The 23,815-nt window shown below is 28.2% G+C and overlaps 1 protein-coding gene across 1 annotated transcript in view; it reads left to right on the top strand.

The window, feature by feature from the left end:
- Positions 1 to 23,815, top strand: part of LOC113375118 (protein spire-like) — a 502,830-nt gene that overhangs the window by 124,585 nt on the left and 354,430 nt on the right. The window contains exon 2 of the mRNA XM_026615068.1: positions 16,580 to 16,614. Coding sequence (XP_026470853.1) covers positions 16,580 to 16,614 — 35 coding nt within the window. The remainder of the gene's footprint in view (positions 1 to 16,579; positions 16,615 to 23,815) is intronic.

Genomic DNA, 23,815 nt, shown 5'->3' with positions numbered 1-23,815 from the left:
GGATTATGTTAAACGACGCCTAAAGAAATATTGTTTTCACAATTTCATTCATCATGTAATTGTGTTTGAAGAACTTCGCGTAATACAATTAACATACATTCATGTATTGACTGCTTGTATTTTTTTTTTTTTGCTTTTTTGCTGACGATACAATCTCATTCTTTGAGCAGCTGTAATATCTGTCTTGCCTTTAAAAATATTTTCTATTTGAATAACTTCAAAGATTTATAGAAACTACGAATAATATAGACATTATTTCAATAAACTTACGTTTCGTACATGGCACAAATGTTTCATTTGTTTTATTATTTTCATTTTAATTATTTACGGGGGAAAGTACAAAATATTCTTCTGTTTTAGACATTTTTTTTTAAATGAAGATTTGTACTACGATGTAACCTCAAAACTAATGACATTCCCAATCCTTTCTTGTATCCTTACGCATACAACGTTGATGCCGGTACGCATACAATGACAAATCGACGCGTATACAAATGATTTCATTGAGAGCGAATGACAAACTGTTCGGGCGTAACGCTATTTCCGTTGCATTTGTACAGCTTTACTCCCTAGTCGCACTTAAAGAAGTTTTACTTTAAAATTAGCTCTATTATAGAAATTGTAATGATAAAGTTCATCACGTACAGGTACAACTGTTTGGCCTGACATCTATAAAATCGACGTAGTAAGTTATCGCTTTTTTAAAAATATTAAAAATCAAACTACAACATTTGATCTATATACTGGTCAATCTAGGGTTTCGAATCATCCATGAAAAAATTGTCAAACGTCATATGTATTGCTCATAATAATTATGATGGCTTATTACATTCAAGAATTTCAAAAAAGTTTTAGATTTAGGAAAGAATCCAAATTTTCACTCTGTTTTTCAAAAGAATGAATTATCAAGAATATATTTGTTAATAAAACATCCCTGCAATTTGCCTTAAGACATTATAGTTTGCAAGTGTTCTCGAATAGTCTGTAACAATCATGTGCGATGTGTCTTAAAACATGAGTATACATAATTATAATGTATCTGTGGATCATTTTTGTAAATTTATTTATCTTTATTATTACAAATGGAAATAAAGTTTCTCAAAGTCAGTGCTAAATTCCACCTACGAACATATGCGATCTTGTAAACGTATAATTATTGTAACATAGTAGAATATTAAGATCTGCAGTAATCTAAGATCTGTTGATGATTTATCGTAATTACCCATAATGTATATGTAACTGCAGTACACTGTTGTATATATATTATAGTTAATTGGACAATGATAGATGCAAATACTTTGATATTATAATTTTACTATTATTAATCTTTTTAATGTTTTACATACAAATAATTGATCTTGATTCGAGTGCTTGAACTGTGATATTAAATTTGTCTATTGCATGTAAACCATTACCTACATAATAATAAACAACAATGCCATAAAAATAGATGTTCATGTAAAAAATGACTTGGCCATCTTTGTGAGCTTTTCAAAGCTTATTTTTATATTGATGTTATTTTTTTATAACTATTTACTCATATTAACTAATAAAATTAAAATTTAAGTTTTGTGAATTTATAATTTGTGTCACAGCATGGAGCCGGGTTTAAAGGTACACGCGGGTAAAATTTTCCTGGCAAAGGCGTAAAAAATAAAAATAGCAAATAAAGATGTAAATTAAGTTAAAAGTAGTAATTTTATAAGATATAAATTAAGTAAATAGTTTTTCCAACTCTTTTGATGAATATTTTCGACTAAATGCCAGATCAAGGTTAGTTACGTATGCAATTTATATTTTGCATTAGTTGAATAATGTAGCTATTATTTTGTAAAATCCCTTAAGAAATAAGAGACTGTTTGCCCCTTGGTCATCTCAATTTATCCCGCCAAGGGGGTAAAAAGGACCAGGCTACGAGTTTTTGGAAAATAGAAAAAAACATTTTTAATGAATTAGCTGTGATTTTTACTGAACATAGTCAGATAGTTGTTTGTTGGATATGTGTTGTAATATAATTGGTTTGGTTTTCACAATATAATTACTCAAAGCCAAATTGGACCTTCCTGCTCCGCCTTATTCTTATATAGATGACTATTAATATTTCTATTAGAGTTTTCTTAACAATCATTTTTCACTCAGCTTTTTAACTTCCCGAAGGAGCAGTTTGCTTTTGCCAGAAAATCGGTTTGCTACTTTTGTTCTTTCCACGTTTCAAGTAATTCTGAACTATTTGAGACTAAATTTAAATTAAATAAAGTATGTGTGTCAGTATATAAATTGAAATTTGGCTTTTCGTTGATGTTTTCTCCAAAACGGCTGCACTGATTTCAAAAATTTAAAAGCCATTCGATGAAATTAGCTTTATTAAGTGCAAAATTTTTATCGAGATATTCCTGAAATTTTTCGAAGCAAAATGTCATGTACATCTAGGTTATTTTTATTACAAATATATTAATACATTATTTATGAACGGCACAGCTTTCATGTGTTCTAATTACTTAGGTTTCTCTGATAAGATTATCAAAGTCTTTAAAGAATTATTATATTATAAATAATTGGGGATAAAAATATAGACATGTTTGTAAATATTATTTAAAACATTTAATGCATTTATGATTCTTCATTTTATTGGACCCAGATCGCTTGAGATAAGGAAAAACCATAAACTTTAACTCGGTATACCGAATTCTGCGGCATCATCATTTTAAGTGCTAATAAAAATTTTACGAATTGATAACTTTACCGAGTTTCGTATGTTGGCGCGACGTCCAGTCTGCCGCTTTGATTTAATTTGAATCACTTAAATTTAAATCAATAACTCTAATTTATGATAATTTAATTCAGACAATTTGCATATTGTCAATATTGAATGATCCAATTCAATTAACCGTTTGCGAATGACTAACAATTTAAATAAAAAATCATCATTCATTTAAGTTTTTGCTACTTTTAATAGTGATAATTTGCTTATATAATCGACCTATTTATTTAAGAGTTTACTGCTTAATATCAAAATATTGACAGAGGAGTATATGGCAATAAACATAGTCTTAAATAATACAAATTTATTTTTACGGCTTCACACCCAAAAACTTCTTAAATATATTATTGCACTTTCTTTGCCACACACCATATCGATTTTTCTTCTAAACTGAAAAATATATAAAATTAGAACTGTCAAAAATATTTTAAGCTTGTTCTGCAAGTGTATGTTATTATAAAAATTTTAAGCTGTACGAATAACAAAGAAATAAAAATATAATTTGACTCTAAAACATGGGAGATGTGATGGAAGTGCAAATAACTAAATCGGTTATTTGATTTGATATTTGTTTTCAAGTTATTTATTGTTAATTATTACAAATTGTTTATGCAAATATGTATCCTAAAAATTGATTGTCCTTAATGTGTAATCTATAGTAATTGAGAATACTTACTAAATTTTTGTCATTCTTTCATTTTTAACTTCTTGATATAATTAAAAATTACAAAAATATTAGTACTCTGTCATAAAATGACCAGAAATTTCTGATTATACTTACTAAAAAAGGTATATATGTTGCGTAGTTTGCATTCATTTTTGGATCAAACATTTTGGGCCGAAAGACATGCATTCACAAAGGTCCAATTTGACTTAGAGCAATTATATTCTGAAACCCAAACCAATTTTACCACAACGAACAACATATGAAACAAACAGCCATCTGACTATGTCCAGAAAAAACTCCCAGCAAATTTATCATTGTAAAAATGTGTTTTTTTTGCTGTTTTTCAAAAATATGTTACCTCATTTTTTACCCAATAGACGAGGTAAAATTTGGACAGCCAGGGGGCAAAAAAGCTTTTTTTTCATTTTAAAGGAATTTTACTAAATAATAGCTACATTATTCAACCAATACAAAATATACATTTCATGGGTACATATTTTCAGAAATAACAACTACTGAGTTGTTTTTTCCAACATGTCAAAGTAGTATACAATGTACCTTTTCGGCGGACTATTGTAAATCCATTAAATTTACTGAATGTCCTATACTGGACAGTTGTAAATAAAAGAGTTAATAAAAAAATATATATATATTTTCAGAAATAACTCTGTATATAGCCTTGATCTAGTATTTTGTCAGAAATAATCATCAGCAGAGTTGAATTATTTATTTATTTATTTTATTCTAAAATTGCTGTAAAAGACAATTTACTTCTTTATTTACTATTTTTTATCATTTACACTTTTACTAGGGTAAAGATTCAGTTGGTCCTTTTTACCTCACACACGTGTAAGCTTTATAGGGATTATATAAAATAACTGTAAAAAAACCTTTCATGATTCCAATTATTTGAGTGAAACATTCGAAATCTTTATGAAAAATTTAAAAAGTTATCTCATTCAGTTTAATTCAGGGTTTCGACTTAATATTTTATTTTGCATTGATATTCTATTTTCGCTTTATTTTTTATACCATACAAATTTAATCTGTGAAATTATTATTAAAATTTCGATTATTTTTATCTATCATTAAGTTCCTCACCGAAATTGTACTTACTCATCACATTGTAATACGGAATCTGCCATATACTCTTGGGCCACTTCATGTAATTTTATATATTAGCGGTATATTTTTTGTAAACTTGCGTATTCATTTTATCATTACCACTTATATTACACGTATTTTATAATAATTATCTCTAATTGAATTGATTTTTGTGGCGACGTGATTGCTGTCACAATAATTTACTTAGCCAATTATATGCTTAATATATAAAATTAACCTGTAATAACTCAGAAGTGAATGATAAACATATAATTATACGTTAGGTTATGATCAGTTATTTTTTGCTACATAGTTATGCAAATAAATTGATATTAAAACATTAACATTATTTCAGTTTGATTTTGTGTTTTTGTGAAATATGCATTTCAAATATTTTTTCAAAGTAATTTCCTAGATTGTATTCTGATTGTCTATTAAATAAAAAAAAACATCTAGTGTTGTATGGCATTGTGTTTGAGGCAAATTGCTGGAACTTTTCGTGCCATAATGAAATATTCAAAGAATGAAATTTAGTAAAAAAAATATTTTTTGGAAATAAAAAAAAACAATGAAAAAAAAATCGTTCCCAAAAAGCAATCGTTTTGTCAACACTTAGTTTTCTCAAACACTGAATTTTTTGCATATACAGCTCCGCATCTCCAAAACGACTAGACCTGCCTTTACCAAAAACTAATCAGCATATATTCTTATCTTCAAATCGGTTGTTCCGTGCGCCTGAAAACGAGACAGAAAAATTGTATCCATATATACATACATACACAAACACATAATTTTTTCTAAGGTAAGCCAAAATGTTCAGAAATTTTCAAAACGTGATTTTTTTGCGATTACTATAACTTACCCTACGGGAAATTATGAAAAAACTACATAGATCATAGTTTATGGTTTTTATACATTGAAATTTGAAATAACATTACTGTATTAAATATATTGTGACAGACTGCTGAAACGCCCCTTTACACGTCACGTTCCATATGATTTATTGAAATCAATCTGATTTGTGAATGACATATGTAAGTTCTATAGATAAATGATTTACATTTATTTAAATAGTGGTATATAAAAAACTGAATACTCGAAATCGGCTAAACTAAGTATTTTGTACAAATATTATTAATTAAAATTAGCACACCTTCTCACGATGTGTGGCATTTCAAATATGCGACTTTATGTTTCGCACTCCATCTAATTATTAGCATCTCAAAAAAAATTCAGTGGTAGAGCTTAAAGACCCGCGGGTAAAACGGTCCACTACTAATATCTCAAAAACAAGTAAAGTTAAGAATTTTGTAACAACAATATTTGAAAGTAGAGGGAAACAGATGTATAAACAGCCATCATCTTGAATGGCCATGTTTGAGAATGTATTACAAAAGTATTTTGTTGTTGTTGTTAGTTTTTTTTATTTTGAGCACTATTATTTAGTTTACGAGACCTTAATATAATTTTTAAGTATACGTTTAATTATTGTATGAGATGCATTGTTTATTTCAAGTAAGATTCAACAGTTTTTTTTATATAAGCTCTATAAATGCTGAGAGGGGTAAAAATAACTACTTTTTTAAAACTGAACCTTTATCCTGACAAAGGAGTGAACTATAAACTATAAAAATAGTAAAGAAAAAAGTAAATTATGTTAAAATGAGCAATTTCACGAGAGATAAATTAGATAAATAGTTCTTCCAACTCTGCTGATAATTCATAAAGAAATATCTGATCAAGGCTATGCACAATGGCATATACTTACATTAATTGAAATATAAATTATATTTACATTAGTTAAATAATGTAGTTATTGTTTTCTAAAATCTCTTAAAAATTAAAAATAAGACATTGGACCTGTTTGCCCCCTGGCCCGGGTAAAATAGACGGGGTAAAAAATTCTTGAAAACAGCAAAAAAGACACATTTTGACAACGATGAAATTAAATGGGAAAATATGCGTTCGAATATCAAGAAAATTACTACAAACTTGCACTTTAAACATGAATTTATTAATTCATTAATTTTGTGTTATATATTTTATGACTAAATGTTTCCAATAATCTAACCTTTTTTTTCGGATGATAACTTTCTACTTGTACACTTCCATTCTTTCAATTATATTTTAGTGGATTTTTTTAAAAAACATATCTTTGATTGAATTAACACATTCAATACTTTCACATAGCTACATACTTTTTAAATAAAAATTATCAGATTTACATTTTTAATGACCAATCTTCTTGTGTAAAAACATAAATAATAACTTTTATATCGAAATCATTTTCTACATAAGAATCTTTTTACAACAAAATATCTATTACTTTGATATAAAAACAACTTAGGCACAAATCGAGTCTATGGGTCGGGTAAACGCTTAACAAATCAATAACAATAAGTTTTTTTATAACCATAATTTTTGTTTTTTTGTGGAATTTATTTCTATATAATGCTTATATTAGTAATATTTTTTTCACATCAATCGCTTTTTCATATTTTACAACAGCTAACTGGACAATAATCAGTTTAAGAAATAAACTACATTTGACACAATTGAATAATATTGCACAAAACGTTTTGTAGGGCATAAAGCTTATTCGAATAATTAAAGGATATATATATATATATATATATATATATATATTAGTGATGTGCCGACTCGAAAAATTCCCGATTCGAATGATTCGAATCAGAAAAAAACCTGATTCGAATCATGATTCGAATCAACTCGAATCAAGTATATATATGGACAAAAAAAAATCATGGATGTATTAATTTAGTAAAAGTGATCCAAATTTATAATCAAAATTGTCAGTTTAACCAATATAACCGACAAAGTAGAAATTGTAAACATAAATCACTATCAAAAGTATATTCTGAAAATTATTAAAAATGATGTAATTTTGAGGACGGCTAAACATATCTTCAAATTAATTTACAATAATAGATTACCAAACAATTGTGCATCACTAAAGCATATAAATAATATTTGGAATCATGGGTCGATTGTTTATTTTTACTATGTAATCAGTAAAGGATCGCATCTAAACTGAGAGCTGAAAGTTAATTTCATTAATGTGAATTTGCCATTACTTACATAATCAGAAGTTAACATATTATTTACTGACTTTCTGGTGTTTAGTAATTGTTTCAAAAGAGAATTATATTGAAAGATTCCCGAAACTCGTTTCATAATTTCGAGTGGTTTATTCTGATAACATTTAAAATCTAAAACACTTAATTATTATCAAAATTGGGTATTGATATTTCACGAATAAAATCGCTCTCAGCGCTCCGTAAAATAAATAAACACGCAAGAACGACGACGCATTGTATCGCCCATACGGTTAACTCATATCGCTCGAACGGCTTGAAGTCGGGATGATTCGAATCAGAATTGAAGTCGGAATAACTCGTAACGCCGCTGATTCGGTTTGGCTCATGAAGTCGGAACAACTCATAACGCCGCTTGATTCGAGTTGGCTCATATGAAGTCGGAACAACTCATATCGCCGCTTGATTCGAGTTGGCTCATATGAAGTCGGAACAACTCATATCGCCGCTTGATTCGAGTTGGCTCATATGAAGTCGGAACAACTCATATCGCCGCTTGATTCGGTTTGAGTCATGAAGTCGGAATAACTCATATCGCCGCTTGATTCGAGTTGGCTCATATGAAGTCGGAACAACTCATATCGCCGCTTGATTCGGTTTGAGTCATGAAGTCGGAATAACTCATATCGCCGCTTGATTCGGTTTGAGTCATATGAAGTCGGATGATATAGTTAGTCGATGAATGCGGTTAAAGTCACACTAAGACGATTGGAGTTGGCTGATACATTTAAGCAATTAAAGTCGGTGGCTCGCATGATTTAATTCATTATTTATTTTTTATATTTATGATATTTATTTTTTATATTATTATAATATTGATTAATTAAACATTTTTTATATTTTTTTTATGAAAAGTTTTATATTTATGAAAATTTGTGTTAATACATATTTTTCCACAGTAAATATTTCGCGGCTTGATGCGAGTTGTTGATTCGAATCAAGTAAAATCTGATTCGAATCAAGTCTTAAAGGCTTGATTCGAATGATTCGAATCACTTGATTCGACTTGGCACATCACTAATATATATATATATATATATAAACGAAGTGGTACTTTTCTAGAATTCTCTAGATGTAGTTAGTAGAAAAATATATTAAAACACGATGTTCTAAAACAAGGTATAAAATATTACTTGAATCAGACAACGATTCCGCAAGAGTTTATCAGATTAATGATACTAGGTATTAAAAGCATTACAAAACAAGAATAAAGCAAATTATGTAATCAATTACAAGTTACTAAAATCACAGACAACTTTGGAAACTTGCGTTTTTATTATACTAGAAATATTTGAAACTTTTTAACTCCAAGAATCCACGAAATGTTCCAATAGCAGCCAAAGTAGTGTTTTGTATTTAATAAAATCAAAGTTCTCATCAAACAAGTTTCCTATCAAGTTTTCAATAGAATTAACGAGCAGTAAAATTGCTTATTATCGTTATCATTATTATTATATTTTATAAATAGAATTTCTCATATAACTCAATTATAGTTAAACATATATCTCGTTGGCATCTAATTACACGAAGAAATTGGTTGTTGGCAGAGTACAAGAAAAGCGTCTTCTCAAAATTGACCGTTATGAATAAACCAACATTTTCTTTGTTAACGATATGCATTATAAGAACGGACAATCAACTAGTGAGGTGTAGAGAAAGTAAAATCATCCATTGAAAAATAGTAAATTATAGAATATAGTAGAATTATGTCGGTTATACACGGTTAGATATCAATCAATCTGTGGACAATAATAAATTCGAATAAAATGGTATAGATTTGTTGTTCAATAAATTTGGAAGCATCTTAAAGCTGTCTTAGTGACTCACCATGTGAATCTTTACGTTTGGCAAAGATTTGGTATTTTTTAACTTTCAGTTGGGTAATTTATAGTAATGGGCCGATAATCGAAAATGAAAATTTTTGCATATCTTCACGTTTCAGAGGTTGTGAACGTTTTGGCATACCTCAGAAAAAATGGATGTGTGTGTGTGTGTTTTGTTTGTCCGCAATTTTTTGTTCGCGTTTTCGGGCGCACGGATCAACCGATTTGAATAGTTCAAAAACCATTCGATTCCTATTGATAGGGAGACGTGTTGATTAGTTTTTGGCAAAGGCAGGTATTGCCATTTAAAAGATACAGAGCTAAATGTACAAAAAAATTTAGTTTTTGAGAGAACTAAGCATCCGATTTAAATGATTCAAAAAACTTCAAAAGCTCGCGTTGACAAAACAATAGCTTTTGGAAAAAAAATTATTTCAACTTTTTTTCCAAAAAAATTTTTCTGTATATATCGAAAGTATTTCAGATTTGAATTTTAATTTTGGCTTGAGGTTCTAAATTATATAATTTCAATATTTAACTTTGTAATTCAGTTCTTATAATTCTTATAAATATTAGACAATGGTACAGTATTTATAATTATCTTTTAGAAAACATTTAATATTCCTCGAAGATTTTGTTACGGTACGGGAAGTTCAAGCAATTTGCCTTAAGGCACGATGCCCATACATCACTAGTTATGGTTTTACTGCAATTGAACTTTGTTGACATGTATGTAGTTTTCCAAAACAATCTAATTTTTTGTAGATTTCGTAATGATATTTGATTTTTAATCAACATTAGAATTTTTAATTATTGCGTAGTTTATAACATATCTATAATGTGAACTATACTGAAAGTTGTTTCTATAAACTGCTGTGATGTTTTTTATGATTATCATTACTAAAGGCTATTAAATAACTCACTCACGGATGTCAATTTATTTTTGATGTTAGAAGGCAGCCCAATGGTTGTTCGTTTCTAATTGCGATGATTTTTTAAGTTTTTGCAGTAGTTTCGGAGTAGAACGCGTAGCTTGAATTCAAACCTTGTGGTTGCTCCATCATGCCCTTATAACAAATTTAAGGAACAGTATAAGTCAAATATTAATTTTCACAAAATAGCAAATGATTTGTTACATGGCGTTCGATGGCGTAGCGATCAAATGCATGTACTCGTGTGGACAGGGTGCTTGAACCTGGCAGGCTCTGAACATCCTGACATTGTGCTGCAGTCTATGTCCATTTTCACTTTAGAATATAAATCGAATATATTTTCAATCGAAAATAGCCCATCTCGGGCAATGCGGTGTGAAAATGGGAAATCTCTCACCTTATTCTGCCCTGAATCGAGTTGTCAATTTGAAATTTCCACCAACGCAAAAAGTTACTATCTACTATTATTTTTATATCTGATAAATAAATTACATAGGTATAGGAGGTGAAATAACGATCTATTTTATATTATATTAATTTTATATTATATTTGAAAATTTTCCTATGTACATACACACCGATATATTCTCTTCGTTAACGATGTTTATATAAAGCACAAGAAGAAATTTCTGGATACGTGAAAATAATAGAGTTCTTTTGTTGAAGCGTAGTTACGTTTCCCGTGGTTAGAGAGAGGTACAATACTTATTATTCGACTCAATTAGCTTTCTAATTTATGCCAAAAATTTGCGCTTTTAATTACGTTTTATTATCGTGTCGTGTACTGTTATTATTTTTTTCTAGCAAGTCATATAGATAGGATCTTTTATTACTTGTTAATGGGTTATTAAAATGAAAAATGCTTTATATTCCCATATATACTGAAATCTACACTTATACACACAGACACACACACATATATATATATATATATATATATATATACATATATTAGGGTGGTCCTTAATATGGACATTTTCGAATTTTTTTGCTCCTAAGGGCTCAAATGGTTCCAAATTGATAAAAAACAATTTTCTGAAAGTTTTAGCTCTTAATATTGTCTTTTAGATAGAGCGCAATTCAATCAAAGATTTATATGGAAATAGCATAAAAAAAAATTCAAATATTTTGCAGAGCGTCGAATTTTCAATTAAAAATGACACGAATTTTCATTTTTAATTGATTTGTCGCTAAGTTATACCTAAAATTATTTTTTTTAATTTTCAAAATTTTTTTCATGCTATTTTCATACGAAGTTTGATTGAATTACACTATATAAAATTCATATTAATGCAATTTAGTAGTATGAATTTTTGTACCGACAGGCTAGGAAAATGATTGTTTTTACTATTTAACATTGTATGTCTGCCTGTTGCTTTGGCTATATTTCAATAAAAATAAATTTACAAATGTAAATATAAAGATGATTGCAATAATACAAAGAGGAAACGAGTATTACAAGAGTCAACAAACTCGATGTCTATAAAATAAAAGTATCTACTTGATTCTGCAGATGCATATTTTATGCATGATTGTAGGGATATCTTCTGTATACCCATGACTATTTTATATATTTAAATATTTACTATGACATACAGACATACATGCCCACCCACATCATATCTGGCAGCAGTAATTCCATTATTACTCTTTTCCAAAAAAAAAAAAAATTTTTTGTAGTTTAGTTTATACAATTTTATTACTTAAATGTATCGATTTAACTAAAGTTAAATAAGTTTTTTTAGCTATCATAATTGAATTTGGAAATAATTTTCAAATATCATCTCGATTCAAGTTCCTAATTGCAAAATTCATAAAAACTATGTCATTTTTAATAGTATGCGCATTACTTTCATGTTGCTCTATAATCCTCAAATTCTATGAGAATTTGCTCTAAAAACCTTAATATAATAAGATTATGAACAATGATAATGCCTAATGAAATTAGGCGAAACCACTACACGCTCAGGCCAAAAGATTAAAAAATGAAATCAGATCGAAATCCGATATATTGCCTTATATTAAGAAATATCATCACGAATAAACTCAATTTATTATGGCGACAGACATTATTTTTTATGCGTATCATGTTTCTTATACGTTACAGACGTCAATATTTTGAAAGATCTTGAATGAATTTGTTCGATAAGATGAAATTGATATTTTTGGTCCTGTTTTATGTGGTTTTGAGAGTTTTAAAACATTGGCGTCGAGTAACTTATTTTTGATTCATTCTACATTATATTGACTGTTTTATACTGAAATAGTGTAATGAACTGTGTAGTAATTCAACAATTGATTCATTTTTAATCACTAATGATAAATCGTAAAAATGAATACTCAGATACTTGTTGGCAAATCGTCCTATATATGGCCCCTATTTAAGTAATATATTAGATTATCTTGGAAAAAATTATTACAAAGCTGTATCTACTACGATTTATTTCAGAAAGCGTTCGGATTATTTCATTTTTGAACAAACTCTGTGAATTAATATATAACTATATATGCAATTAAAGGAAATCTTTTAACTGTTTTTAGAGAACACAGACTTAAACGAAACGAAATTCTAAATTTTTGTATTATTTTTTTTCACATGATTTGCTTTCCAGTTTTCGGTTGTTGATGGTCATATTGTATTCTTATTTTGTTGATATTCATAATATTAAAATAAAATTCTATGTCAAAACGTTTGAGAAAATAAATTTGTTCCAAAAAAATTCTTTTTTTCTAGTTGATATTATGCCCTTCAAGATGTCATTTGCACATTTCAACATGAAAATTAACTATTCTTAATATTTACCACTTTTTGAAAAGTAACAACTGTACACATCACTTTTTTTAATTACAATTTTTATTAAAACTGTTAAATAATATAACATCTAGCAATAATGATAAATAATAACATAAATTTAGATAAATAAGAGTACAAAGGATAGAATTTACATTAAAATGATCCGTTGTATGATGATTTAATATAAAATAAAAGCAAATCATAATAAAATAAAATATTTAATTTAATTTTGATTTAATATAAAATAAAAGCAATAATAATAAAATGAAATTAATAAATAAAATAAATAAAATTTCTGAATAATAAAATAACATCACTTTAATTTTCCTTTTTTCTACATTTTATTTCAATTGTATATACGCCTTTCAACTCTTATTTCATATTGGAATTTTTAGTTGATTTTGGATTTAACTATTAGTTAAAAAACAGTTATAATAGTTACATATTAACTATATAAGTATATTTTTTCTGTTGTATGAAGGAATTAATTTATTTAATACCATAAACCTGTAATATTTGAGATCTCGTTTTTTGAAAGTTGTTTTTTAAATTGTATATAACTATATATATATATATATATATATATATATATGTATGTATATTATCATTATCAATTAACACTTAACTTTCCAAATCACATTCCATTCATAAGATTATATGTCAAAATGTTTGGAAATAGTACAGATTTTATAAATTTCTTCAATTTTTTAATTGATATAATATGTACATATATATAATATGCATATATGCATATAAGTACTTACATGCACATACATCTATAAAATGCGGCTTATTAACAGCAGTAAATTTATTATCATACATACTCATCGTGGAGATAACATTGTGACAGTTGTACTTTAGTATGTAATGTAAATTTAATAAAAAATATTAAAAAGCCAAAATTAAATGAATTTGCATAAATTATAAAGAAAATTAATCCAACGTATTTAATTAAAGTCATTATTTTTCAAACTTTGTATTAAATTATGGTACTGCACTTGCTATATAAGTATTCCCAAAAAATGCAATGTCAACTTTCAAAAATCGAGAAATAATCGTAAACATTCAATTGCGGTTTTTGTTTGACGGCAAAAAGAAGTACAGAAAAATCTTTCTTGCAGCATTCTTTAATCCTCTGGCGGTAATTTAATACTTTCGGTCAACATTATGGACTTTTATTCATAATCCTATTTGTGCGAATTTTAGTAAATGTAAAATCCCCGCTCTGTTGTTTATAATTGTTCTGTCTTTGAGAGCTTTATTTGCATATTTATAAATATCACACGGGATGCATAGTGAAAGGTGAGGATTACATCTCGGGACTTCTAAGAAAATCAAAAGTGTTTATGTGGAGTAGAGACACAATCGCTGTCTTATTAAGCACTTAAGGTTTTCTATAATTATTCACTCTGCAAAGTATTTATGTATAATTTAAATGAATTTTTATCTAAATGAATTATTGTAGCAATAGTTTTTTCATTCGAAAGGGGGGGCAAGGAAGAAAAGGTTGGAAACCGCTGCTTAAGGTTTTCTATAATTATTCACTCTGCAAAGTATTTATGTATAATTTAAATGAATTTTTATCTAAATGAATTATTGTAGGTGGCTAAATACTTCAAGTAAGTGAGGCCAATAAAAATATATAAACTAGCTGTAAGTGGAATTCTGTCTTAAGGCAATTAAGGCATCGTGCCTTAAGGCAAATTGCTGGAACTTCCCGTACCAAAAATTATTATTTTTTTAAAAACAATTAATATTTTTGAAAAAAAATTACTTTAAAAGAATAAGATTTTTGAGAAACTATAAATTGGACAAAAAATAACTTTTTTTTGAAAAAAAAAAATTTTTTTTTTAAAAAACATTTTTTTTTTTTTCAAAAAAAAAATTTTTTTTCTTTATTTTGACATATTGTAGAAGATCTGAACTTTTTTTCAAAGCAATCGTACTGCTTTAACTGCATAGGGACAAAATATAAAGCGCGTAAGCGCCGCGTCGCTGTCTAACGTATAAGCATTGGTACGGAACCCATAGAAATGTTAACAAAATGTATACTTATTGTTAAAATATCTGATAATTTGATGTGCATATGTCTAATGATCATTTTTGACCGCCAAATGGCTCATTTTTTTACTTTTTCCTCCATATCTCCGAAACCGCTAGACCTACCTTCATGAAAATTTTATCGATTCTTCATCTTGTCAATACAAGTGAAATGTTTTTTGAATTATTCAAATCGGACGCTCCGTTCTCTTAAAAACTGAGTTACCGTTTTCGGCACTTTTTGCCCCGTATCTTCGGAACGGCTAGACCTGCCTTCGCCAAAAACTAATCAGCACGTCTCCTTATCAATACGAATCGAATGTTTTTTGAATTATTCAAATCGGTTGATCCGTGTTCCCGAAATCGTCGACGAAAATTTGTATCCGCACATACATACACACACGCACATACATACATACATACACACACCACACACACACACACACACACATACATCCATTTTTTCTAAGGTATGCCAAAATGTTCAGAAACCTTTGAAACGTAAAGATATATAAAAATTTTCATTTTCGATTTTTTTGTGATTACTATAACTTGCCCTACGGGAAGTTAATAATATAATCTAGGTTGTGTTAGGGTACGGTAGTGACAGTTGCTTTTGAGATAGGAGTCAAAGGGAAAAAGATAAAGTATGATTGTTCGAATAAGTTTCCATTATTGCTTTCAGTCAGTGTCTACATTACATTAACATGATTTGTAGAGCCCATTGCTTTTAAAGAGTCAAAAGTAAGTTTTCACGTTCGAATTCTTTTAATTGCAACTGTTATTTGTATACAGATAGATCACTTTTCTTCTTTTGCTGCTAACATTAGTAGTTATGTGTCAGTAATTAGTTTTTGCTCACATAATTTACCTCATAATCTGTCATAATGATGATTTGGTTTAAAAAGTGTGCGTTGGGTACGGTTGTGACAAATTTTGCGAGTATGGTGGTGATATATATTTCTTGTTTTTTGCGAGTGAAGATCAAACATATAGAATTTAACTAAATACGAAAGAGAAAGGGAAAGAAAAATTCATTTTAAGAAAAAAAAAAGATTTTACAAAGAATTCTTGTTAACTTTGTTTTAAAAAATATGTTTCGTTATATATTGCTATATTTAGTTTATTACATATTATTGTTACAATGACAATAAAAGTCGTTATAAACCATTTTGGTGTTTATATCTATTGTTTATTTTTATGCCCGTCACTACCGTATCTGGGGGTAGATTATTCAATATCAGATTTTATCTTATGCATATTGCTACATGATATTTTATTATAATTATTCATCTCGACAATGACAACTGTATATCTAATCAAAAATTTACTTTTGTTACAGATCCACCAAGAATTCCTGTTACAAATGAGGAAGACGTAAGTTATTGAATTATTTTATCATAACTATCATAAGTTACAAATATAAAATTAAAATCAAATATCCCCATTATATATTCAATATATATATATATATATATATATATATATAAGAATACTACCAATAATGTATTTTTTATTATTGCATATTCACAAATTTTATTTCTGTGTATTTTAGTTTTTTATCTGGTTAATGGGAGACATTCGTAGGTTTCTCATATGATGATTATTTTGTCATCTGACATTTATATAACTCTTTGTCACATAAATAAATCTTAAATACTTTTACACAAATTATTTACGTAACAATGGATTTGAAAATTGAGACATTGCATGTTTATCTGCCATCATCTAGTACTATTTTGTTAATAGTACCTTCTCTAATTCTTGCACTTTTTGTTTCTTACTTTTACTTTTTACTTACTTTACCTTAATTAGTATTAAATAATTAATTTTGAAAAAGCTTTTAGCATTTCATTTTTAATATTGAAAAATTTAATATTGTCTTGCTGTTTTTTCTTCAAGTAGAACAGCACAGACGTACATCCATTGTATGTATCAAAAAATATATGGTTTGTTAAACTATTCACTGATTTTTCTCAAAAAATATTTTAAAATTTCACCGAGGAGCGATAAACAGTTGATCGATAAAAGGATTGATTGATCAGTTATTAAGATTATTATCTTTGATAAAATTTTAATTGTAAATTATTAGTCAGTGTTGCTTAAAAAAAGAATCAATAGGATAAATTAAATTATATTAAAATTGTTTGTAAATTTATGTCGGCCGAAAATGCGACGAACACTCAGTTAGATTCGTGGAGGAATATATAAGAGAGAAAATCATTCACTCAGATTTTGTTTTGATTATTAGATATGTAATTCAATTAATATTAATGCTTGCTATTAACTGCATAGCTACTGCTATGGAATTACAGGAAATAAACGAAGGTATTAATTTGGCTGTTAGGTTTCATCTAACTAAGATTTACTGTCAGGAGTACTACTAATTGAGAATTATATTGCTTTACAAAGTAAGAACATGCTCTTTGCAAAAAGTGGTTATAGCAGTGATTTCCAACCATTTAGCACCGCCCCCCTCCTTAATTATTTAAAATAATTAATCCCCCCTTCTTTAAAAAAAATGTTGTGATTTTCTTAATTTTTCTAGTAATCTAATTTCATAAATACTCAATACTATTATAATTTAATCATAATAAGGCTAAAAATCATTATGAAGTATTATGTGAAAATATTTTTAAAAAATAATTATTTATTAATTCATTTATCTCACATCATTTCAAAATAGAAACAAAAATAGTATTTAGGAAACAACTGTACACCCTCCTTGAAACAGCTTTGCGTTCTACAGATTGGAAACCATGTGGTTAAAGACTCTTTGGGAAGTAGAAAATTAAGATAAAAGGACCTTTGAAGTAACTGGGAGTGAAAACTAGAAATTCTCCCAAGTTTGTTTCCAGGTCACCAAACTAAAGTAAATTTTGAAATCAAAATATGAAACTTTTTTTCGATTCGTGTAGCCAAAATATTGTTTGTTCAAAGATACAAACAAAAAACGAAAAATAAAAATATTTAAAAAATAATATGGCCTGTTGTCGGCAACAGTGCTTATTTTAACCAATTTATATTGAGAGCAACAACTGCCGATACGTAATTTTTTACAAATAGGATTTTTTTACATGTTGTTTTGTGCAGAATAAAAAAATTGCATTTTTTTATATAAATATATTCCGCCTTCTATTCGCTTCATCTTCTTCCAATAAATTCTGTAACAACTCGTTCGAAGTAATCAAGTCAATCGCAACAAATGCAGTTTAATAGATCCTCGGTACTTGCACATTATCAAATTAATAAGCATAGTTTAATCACCGTTATATAAATAAAAATAATAACTGGCAAGTGTAAAGTTATATACTTCCATAATAATAATTATATCGTTACATGTGATTAATGATAAACTCTTACTTTGATTGATGTCGTTCTTATGATAAATAATTTGTCGCTATTCATTCATATGAAAACGGAAATTTCACATTAATCTTATATTGGCATTTACATATGTGATTAACGTGCCGGTTAATCTATAATGCATTTCAAAGAAGTAATTGAGTGTTTCAATTATAACGAGCAACGTTATTCATTTTTGGATCTTTCTTGAAGGAACTAGATTTTATAGATTTCTGTTTCAAATTGGTTGTCGATTCTATAACTTTAAATATAAAGTTGTTAAGAACTTTCACGTTAACTGGGTAATCAAATATTGTTTGAAATTTTAATCATATAGTTCAACTGGAAGTGGAACAATCTAACACGCTGATTATCTTAATAATTTTAAGTTCATTAATAATTGAAACATAAAAAACTACTGAATAGTAAATAAAGTAAAGAGACGTATTAAAGTCAATTTATTATTTTATGACGAAAGAAAAATAATTTATAAGCATAAGATACAAATGTTCCGAATTTCTTCTATTATTAGGAAGGCGTTGATCCATCTCACTTGGATCTGATTATTTCCTTTTTGTGATTTTGTATTGAATATATCCAATGATACATACATAAATGCATATAGTACATATAATTTTTTTTGCATATACACATTATTTTCTCGGATATATCAAAACGGTTTGATTGTTAAAACATTAATATTTTTATTATATCTGTAACTGTTGTATTGATTTTATTAAGCATATAATATTATACTTGGTGAAACACGTGCGTGATTATTGGACTATATTTGATTATTCTGTCACTATAAAAATGTGAATAAACCTACGTTTTTGGGACATATAAACTTATTCAAAAATACATAATACTACCTCATCCTTTTCGCTAGACATAGAACTAATAAATAAGACCATGTAAAAGTCTCTCATGATCCTCCTTCCGAATCCTCATTCCGAATCCTCATTCCGAATAATTTACGTATTTGTTGCAAGTTGTTATCAATGATATGTTACTAAGTACTACTTGATCCAAATTTACTAGATATTTATTTATTACTTATTAACTCATGCCACTAGGTGGACTTTAGTTTTAGAAGTGAAAAGAAAGGTCGATTCAACATTGTGCTACCCCCAACTCGGGGTAACAACCTTCCGGTACAAAATCTTAATACCATGAAGATCTCTCTCTTTATGACTCATATAATAATACAAAAATATGCCCGAATTATTTACAATAATCTACAGTTATTTATATTATTTTATAGTTATTTTATTTATATGTTCGAGAATTTATCACCCTTTACTCCGAACGATCTTGAGTTGATTACAGAAGAGACTGTATAAATATTTACATAAATTATTTAAAATTCAATTATTTTTCTTATCTGTTAAATTTATAATATTTTTATCTTAAAAATTATGCATCGCATAATTTTATATATAAATATGAAATCGATAACTGTTTTCTTCTTTATTCCATGAATCTAATATAAAGTGCTACATGAAAATGCCAACTGATTCTTCCTTTGAATAACAGCGTTAGTATGAAAATTACTATGTTTTCTGTTAAACTTGCGATGCTAATACACACCAATCATTGTTTCCTGCATTTGACTTCCTTTTATAATAGAGGAAGAGCTAGTGATTATTTCATACTGCTTCTTTTTTGCATTTTAATTCTTAGGTTCGCGTTAGATGCATTTAACTTTCTCATTAATAATTAATAATTGATTGCGATTTTCACGATAATACATGAATTATGATTTTCTATAACTTCCAACATGCGCATTTTAAGGAAATTATGTGAATTCCTTGACTTATATTTGATATATGTAATCTTTAAACATTTATAAATGTATGGATATTTTTTCGACTTCAACTAGTGACCGTATTTTCTATTTTAAATCTGGTACGTAAACTTCTGAAGAAGGAAAAATTTTAATAAATGTAGTGAACTAGTGGTGCATGGCATAGACATTGACTGAAAAATAATTTTTTCAAATGTTTTAAAATTTTTTGAAAATTGAATAAATTTTTAAACTTTTAAACTCAAAAGCAATCGTAAGCTATTTTAGAGACGATATATCAAAGCGCGTAAGCGCCCAAAATCTAAATTTATTTTTTCAAAAATTTAATCAGTTCTTCATTTCGTCAATGCAAATATTTTTGAGTCATTTGCATAGGACGCTCAGTCATCTCAAAAATTGAATTACCATTTTTTAGCACTTTTTTCTCCGTATCTACGACTTGCCATTGCCAAAAACTAATCAGCACGGCTCCCTATCAATACAAATCGAATGGTTTTTTGAATTATTCAAATCGGTTCATCCGTGTTTCCGAAATCGCCGACGAAAATTTGTATCCGAACACACATACACATATATTTATTTTTTCTGAGGTATGCCAAAATGTTTGATCCCTACGGGAAGTTGATAATAGAATTTTTGAAAATATCGTAAAATTCAAAGATTTTTAAATATTATTAATAATTATTATTTTTTAAATCACTTTTACTGTACACATCCCTATCCTGAACTTTGATCTTTTTCTCTTCTAAGTGTTATATGAAATTCTGAACATTTGTTTTCATAATTAACTTCTGTTAATTTGTTACCTAAAGTTAATTAATAAATTTAGTATTAATATCGGGTTTAGCACGTCTATTTCAAGTATTTGATACACTTTTTAGGTCCAAATTTTGAAAAAGTAATTTTAGTTAAAATATATTTAAAGTAAATATTGAAAATTTTAATCTTTTACAAAAATTGTGACAATCCGATACGAATATTGCTTCTAGAAAAATCCGGAACATAAGGTAAGACTCTGGGAGTGTCGCGACAAATTCGGGATTTATAGTCATCTTAATCTTAAGTGCTTTAAGCTTAATCAATTAGAGCACACGACCCCAATGAATTGCTACCCTTCTTGATGGAAAATGCAAACCAACTACAGAAATCATATTCGTGATATTTTTGTTCTATTTTTTTTAAACATATACTAGTCACTAACTAATAGTCCAGTCATTATAGGAATTTCACCTCGGAATTCGAGATAACCAGCTGTAAGTCTATAAATACTTGTATATTGACACCCTAAGGTTGTCTCAAAACCTACATATGGTATTGACACCCCACTTATGTAGGTTTTGAGACAACTTTAGGGTGTCAATATACAAGTAATTACAGACTTACAGCTGGGTATCTCGAATTACGAGATTTTTACCTAATTTAAGCTTAAATGACTGGACTATTAGGAACTTTTCTACAATACTACAATTAGGATGAAGAGGAACATAGTACTAACTCTGATAATCTGTGTTCTGCGCCAAAGAATATTCAGTAATTTATTCAATCTAAAGAACTACTCGAGAAACATTCTATTCTGGCCCTACGTCTACGATAAGCATCGTATAGCGTTCAGAAAAAGTAAAAGGCTGTACAAGCTCACGATAATACTAATTACATTGTAGATATTCGCTCGCATCATGCGTCCTTGACAAAAAGTGCGAGTTGTGTTTTTAACAGGATGACAGACGAACATCCTGCCTACAGCAACAGTGCATTCGACATCCTCTGAAGCTCATAAAAAGCGGCTTACACACGTATCCTGAATTTTATGCTTCGATACCTTTAACTCTAACTAATAATAAGCACGTGTCGAAGCTAAATCGGATTTGGAAAATTCAGTTAAGCGCTATTTGAACCCGATTACTAAGATGTTGAACCATTTATTGAAAATCTTTCATTTCTTGAAAATTAACATCTCTATAAAATATTTGATAATTTGATATGCATAGGTCTAACAATAATTTTTTTTGTCTAATGATCAATGTTTTTCAAATCATCGAAGTCGGTCTAGCCGTTCTCTCAAAAACTGAATCAATATTTGGGCATTTTTTTCCCGAATCTTCGAAACGGCTAGACGTGCCTTGGCTAAAAAATAATCAGCGCGTCTTCTTATCAATAGCAATCGAATGTTTGTTGAATCATTCAAATCGGTGTATCCACACATACCTACACACACATACATACATACATACATACACATACATCATTTTATTCTGATGTATGCCAAACTGTTCAGAAACGTTTGAAACGTTAAGATATATCTTTTTTTTCATTTACATTTGTGAATTACAATCTGTCGTTCTTATACAACATTCAGTAATGTCACCCATTGTTGATCCAAATATAGAAAAACAGTATTTGGGATGTTGTTGCGATTACTATAACTTAACCTACGGGAAAATTAATAAAATGCATTACAGCAAGGTGACCATATTTTGTTATTTAAAATCTGGGATAGAAACTTAGTAGGAGGTGTTCTTAACCCTTTCCACTCGCGAATTGCGAGATTTGTATGAATTTTGCAGCCGGAGCGGCGGCATCTGAGTAGTAAGGGTTAATACAACTAACTTATAGGTGATTTTTTATTTTTGTTCTAAATGTAAATTATTTATAGCAAACGCTATTTAAAGATTTTCTGAGTACAAAACTTTTTATATTTTTCAGAATTATGGTTATTTTTCGGCAGCATTTTTCCTGCGTTTTTTTGTCAACGCCTTCCAACGTTTTCAACGTATTTTGACTCAAATTTTGTGAAACTATTCTGATTCAAGCATATTCAACATTAATTAAAAATAAGAACTTGTTAAAAAATGAGTACAATCCGGAATGAAAAACCTGAAACCGGGACAATTATTGGTTCTATAAAAATCCGGAGCACAAAACAAAAATCTGTTCCGGCTATTCCTGGAAAATCAAAAAAGTCTTGAATTATTTAGACTTGAAACAAGGTTTTAAATACAATTTGGCGCGACCAACATTATTTTTTCAGCATTTGTTTTGCAAATCAGCACAATTAAATTTTCACAATTTGTTTTGCATTCTACATTTAATCAATTAACCAAATAAAGTCTAAATTTCTACAAACTAAATGCTAAAATATATATAGAATAAAGTAAGGAATCTTTATTTTTTCAATGCCAAGAAGTCAGGTCAAGAATACAGATTTTATTATTACTTACATGTTATTTTGAAATATTCAGATGAGCATTACTTTACCTTATTTTAGTCATTGTCTACAGATGTTTAATTACAATTAATTCATTTGACAAAATATATAATTATCTGGTTTTTGGAGGTCTTGATCGATACTTTTTAGTAAGTGATTTTAATAATACTTTAAGAAGTGAACTCACAGACATAGAATTTGACTAGTTTTTGTTCATATGG

This window comes from Ctenocephalides felis, unplaced genomic scaffold, assembly GCF_003426905.1.
Source record: "Ctenocephalides felis isolate EL2017-DRISC unplaced genomic scaffold, ASM342690v1 CF-g0.4_SCAFFOLD_01886, whole genome shotgun sequence".
In the NCBI taxonomy this organism is placed as follows: domain Eukaryota; kingdom Metazoa; phylum Arthropoda; class Insecta; order Siphonaptera; family Pulicidae; genus Ctenocephalides; species Ctenocephalides felis.
This window is presented reverse-complemented; position numbering and strand designations above follow the sequence as displayed.